The sequence below is a fragment of the Ylistrum balloti genome, unplaced genomic scaffold (genome assembly GCF_031769215.1).
Source record: "Ylistrum balloti isolate Yb309-2 unplaced genomic scaffold, AGI_CSIRO_Ybal_v1 Utg370344, whole genome shotgun sequence".
Classification (NCBI taxonomy): domain Eukaryota; kingdom Metazoa; phylum Mollusca; class Bivalvia; order Pectinida; family Pectinidae; genus Ylistrum; species Ylistrum balloti.
The window spans coordinates 1,883,957-1,888,915 of record NW_026782247.1 but is presented as its reverse complement, the minus strand read 5'-3'; the positions used below and the strand labels follow the sequence as shown (position 1 = coordinate 1,888,915).

General features: G+C 38.5%; 1 protein-coding gene across 1 annotated transcript; it reads left to right on the top strand.

Moving 5' to 3' along the window:
• Positions 1-2,332: 2,332 nt before the first annotated feature.
• Positions 2,333-4,340, top strand: LOC132553668 (probable E3 ubiquitin-protein ligase MID2). Its single transcript, XM_060217928.1, has 2 exons — positions 2,333-3,380; positions 4,120-4,340. Exons 1-2 carry the CDS (start codon positions 2,333-2,335, stop codon positions 4,338-4,340), a joined length of 1,269 nt encoding a protein of 422 aa, XP_060073911.1.
• The last annotated feature ends 619 nt before the right edge of the window (positions 4,341-4,959 follow it).

Below are 4,959 nucleotides of genomic sequence, written 5' to 3'. Positions count from 1 at the left end.
CTACTTCTTTCAATTTACTGCCAATTACCTACTGCCTACAATTTACTGCCTATAACCTACTGCCTACAATTCACTTGCCGATTACCTACTGCCTACAATTTACTGCCGATTACCTACTTCCTACAATTTACTGCCGATTACCTACTGCCTACAATTCACTTGCCGATTACCTACTTCCTACAATTTACTGCCTATAACCTACTTCCTACAATTTACTTGCCGATTACCTACTTCCTACAATTTACTGCCGATTACCTACTGCCTACAATTTACTGCCTATAACCTACTGCCTACAATTTACTGCCGATTACCTACTTCCTACAATTTACTGCCGATTACCTACTTCCTACAATTTACTGCCTAAAACCAACTGCCTACAATTTACTGCCTATAACCTACTGCCTACAATTTACTGCCGATTACCTACTTCCTACAATTTACTGCCTATAACCCACTGCCTACAATTTACTGCCTATAACCCACTGCCTACAATTTACTGCCGATTACCTACTTCCTACAATTAACTGCCTATAACCCACTGCCTATAATTTACTGCCTATAACCCACTGCCTACAATTTACTGCCTATAACCCACTGCCTACAATTTACTGCCGATTACCTAATTCCTACAATTTTCTGCCTATAACCTACTGCCTACAATTTACTGCCGATTACCTACTTCCTACAATTTACTGCCGATTACCTACTGCCTACAATTTACTGCCTATAACCTACTGCCTACAATTCATTTGCCGATTACCTACGTTCTACAATTTATTGCCGATTACCTACTGCCTACAATTTACTGCCTATAACCTACTGCCTACAATTCACTTGCCGATTACCTACTTCCTACAATTTACTGCCTATAACCTACTGCCTACAATTTACTGCCGATTACCTACTTCCTACAATTTACTGCCTATAACCTACTGCCTACAATTTACTGCCGATTACCTACTTCCTACAATTTACTGCCTATAACCTACTGCCTACAATTCACTTGCCGATTACCTACTTCCTACAATTTACTGCCTATAACCTACTGCCTACAATTTACTGCCGATTACCTACTTCCTACAATTTACTGCCTATTACCTACTGCCTACAATTTACTGCCTATAACCTACTGCCTACAATTCATTTGCCGATTACCTACTTCCTACAATTTATTGCCTATAATCTACTGCCTACAATTTACTTGCCGATTACCTACTTCCTACAATTTACTGCCGATTACCTACTTCCTACAATTTACTTGCCGATTACCTACTTCCTACAATTTTCTGCCGATTACCTACTGCCTACAATTTACTGCCGATTACCTACTTCCTTCAATTTACTGTCGATTACCTACTGCCTACAATTTACTGCCGATTACCTACTGCCTACAATTTTCTGCCTATAACCTACTTCCTACAATTTATTGCCGATTACCTACTGCCTACAAATCACTGCCGATTACCTACTGCCTACAATTTACTGCCGATTACCTACTGTCTAGAGTTCACTGCCAAACTGTTCACTGCCTACAATATAATGCCTATAACCTACTGCCTACAATTTTCTGCCGATTACCTACTGCCTACAATTTATTGCCTATAACCTACTGCCTACAATTTACTGCCGATGACCTACTACCTACAATTTACTGCCGATTACCTACTGCATGCCTACGACTTACACCCAGCTGATTAGTGCCTATCACACACACACAGCTTGCTACCTGGGGAGTCATGTTAACGTGTCCGGGTGAGAAATGACGTTTTAAACATGCAGATCATTTTGTCATTCTTGATCCCTTACGACAAGAAAAAAATAACACATTTCAATGTCGTTCTTTTTAATTATGATAATTGCCGAACTTGTCTTACGATGGCTGTTCCATTTAACAAAGGGAAATTTAAAAATAGATCTTTACAATATTCAATATTGGGACCTACGTTGTGCAACAGAAAAATTACACTGTGCCTGGTAAATGAGGCGGTAACTTTATCTTCGCTGTTGTATGTTAAACTTAATTTCGACATTCGAATGCCTTTATGCAAATATTTCCGTATCAACATAAAGACCGATAGATTACTCGACATCGGGCATAATACAAAATATTGCTAAGTTGACAAAGCGAGATATACGATTTTATCGTAGTTATGTCAATGTTTTTTTCTTTCGGTCAAGGCCGATAGTCAACGGTATTGTATCACTTGCAGGCCTGTACGTTAGGTAGATAACACTATCGGGCTACTGGATAACAAACCTAGTTTGTGCATGCGTGTCTAAAATCGTGGACAATTCAGTACCATTGGATAAATTCAAACAACATCATTACGATATGTCGGATGATCAGGATGATAAGATCCTTGTATCCGAACTAATGACCCGGTATCTTGAGTGTCCAATTTGTGTTGAGGAATATGATGACGAGACCAACGTCCCAATGCTGTTACCATGTCAACATGCATACTGTTCGCAATGTCTCGAGAAGTTACCGCAACATAGCGGAAGTATCACGTGTCCTCAATGTAATAAAGTTCATAAGTATGAAAGTGAGAGCACAAAATATACAAGGGATCTCACAAGAGGGGACTTGGTGGATTTCATCAGGAATAAAACGGTACCTAAGTGTGAGAAATGTACATCGAAAAGGGCTGATTATAAGTGTTTTACTTGTTCAAAGGTGCTTTGCAATATGTGCAATTTAAAGACTCACGAGAAAAAGCCATATCGACATCATGTACAACAGCCACTTATTAAAAACACAAAATATGTTAACAATAGATGTAACAAAGATGGCCACGATAATGGATTTTTGAAATTTTTTTGCATGGAATGTTGTAAAATTGTCTGCGCTCATGGAGTGATTGAAGAACATAGAAATGAAGACCTACATGAAGTGGTAACAGCTGACAAAGCCTGTAGGAGTTATCGGTGTCAGCTCGACCATATACTGACTGACATGAGGCAGGAAATCGCTTACACCAAACTCCAGAATAAATGTATAACAAACAGACTTAGACAAAACAGTTGCGCTGAAGATGAACTAATAAGGTTGTTTAATCTTTTATACACATCTGGAAAAATTCCCAGTGACCGTGAAGGGGAATGTAAAAAGTTCTGCTATCAAGTATGCAGAGGACGTGTTAAGTCTTTAAGAGACAAAATGCAATCTTCTGAGAAATATTTGGAACAAATGAAGAAATTTAAATCTCATCTTTCAAAAACAATAATTGAAAGCAAGGACACACTTCCGTTTTTATCAAAAAGTCGATCAGGAATGAAACGGATTGAAATTCTTAAGCAGAATTTTCAAAAAGCTCTTAATCACTTACAGGACATTATGAACAAAGAAGTGGAAATCGCAATTCCCGCTGTGATAAAAGGTACACAATTTATTGTCATTTATGTTTCCAATTCCGTAAATCTATCGATGTTGTTTTGTTCGAAGTGCTGCAAGGGGTAAAATCTATTGATACTTAAGCATATTTAAACACAAAACATTTTTAAATTCACGTGTTACCATGGTGAAATGCTATGCTGGTGGGCTGAACTTCTTTGTCGTTTGAGCGTCAGACTAGTAAACCAGAGGTCCAGGGTTTGAATCCTAGCGTAGGCATCGAATTGGATAATGACCTCTGTTACTTATATATTTAAACTAACCTGCTGTCATGTCTTGTCACGGTCATATTTGTTTGTCATTTTTTCTGGCCCACTATGCATCACAGCGGGCTACCCTTACCTTCTATATTTGTTTGGAGGATTTGTAAAATTTGTAGACCTTCTACGTGAGCCCTTTACCTCGATTTTTTCCCACAACGAAATTAACAGTTAGCTTTTCACCCAGCTTGACGATTTAGATTTAACGATGGTGAATTTTCCATTTTCCATAACTGGATAATAACCCATCTGCTTGCCCCAAACCTTGGTGTGCACATGATGCAGTTTGTATTCAAAGCCATGTTACCACTGGAAATATTTTTGTGTAAGATGGTACACTCGTATGGTTAAGTCAGTACCTCATACGGGACCCACGTTTCAGCCCGTCTACGGATGACTGAAGCAATAAAATAACTAGCCAGTCATTCTCTTTGTACTCAATATACATCTGCATTTCCATTTCAGATGAACGTCCGATTCAGGAGTTAGCGGAAGTCATTGTAGTTCGTCGTGTACCACGTGTAGAGACATTCAACTTCAGACGCTCGACGACGCGGTTGATAGTTAGACCTCACCAAGAAAATTGGTCTTTTGCATGGCTGTTTATATTTTCTAGCATACTTTATATCGTTTGGCTAAGCGGAGCAGCCATAAGCGCCTCAATAGATCGCCAGAGCCGACACTGAACGAATTTCAAAACATTCGAAAAATCCTAACAAGTATTGTGGACTGTTAAAGCATAAACAGAACAGGGATAATACAGTACGTGAACAGTTGAGTGTAATCTTTACATCCTATCGGTATAACCGAGGACAGGTGTATTGGAGGGGAACCCTGTGATAGACTAGCCAGTAAAACAGCAGATATTATCGTCATCCGAAACCATTGATATACACATAAAACCTCACGACCTAATAGCTATGCATGCAGTATTATCAGTCTTATAAACAAGAGGTTTACAAAATGACACAAGTTTATCGGCACAGTTCACAAAGAATGAAGTATTTATCCGTATAACATGTGTTTTAGTCTCTTTTTTGTGCAATTTCTCACATATTCTGAATAATTTTAATTTACACCAAACACCGGTTCTTGTGTTAAAACTTGATCGTGTGTAGAAGTAGACAGACTACATGTAAATCCGGATTCACTACACTCCTATTTTAGTATTATATAGTTATCCGTTATCTCGCCGAGTAGCCGCTTTTTTGTAATCATTGCATAATCGTTTGTAAAGCAGATTATTCCAGAAATGTTGATGGTTTATGTGACTGTTGATGGTTTATGTGACTGTTGATGGTTTAT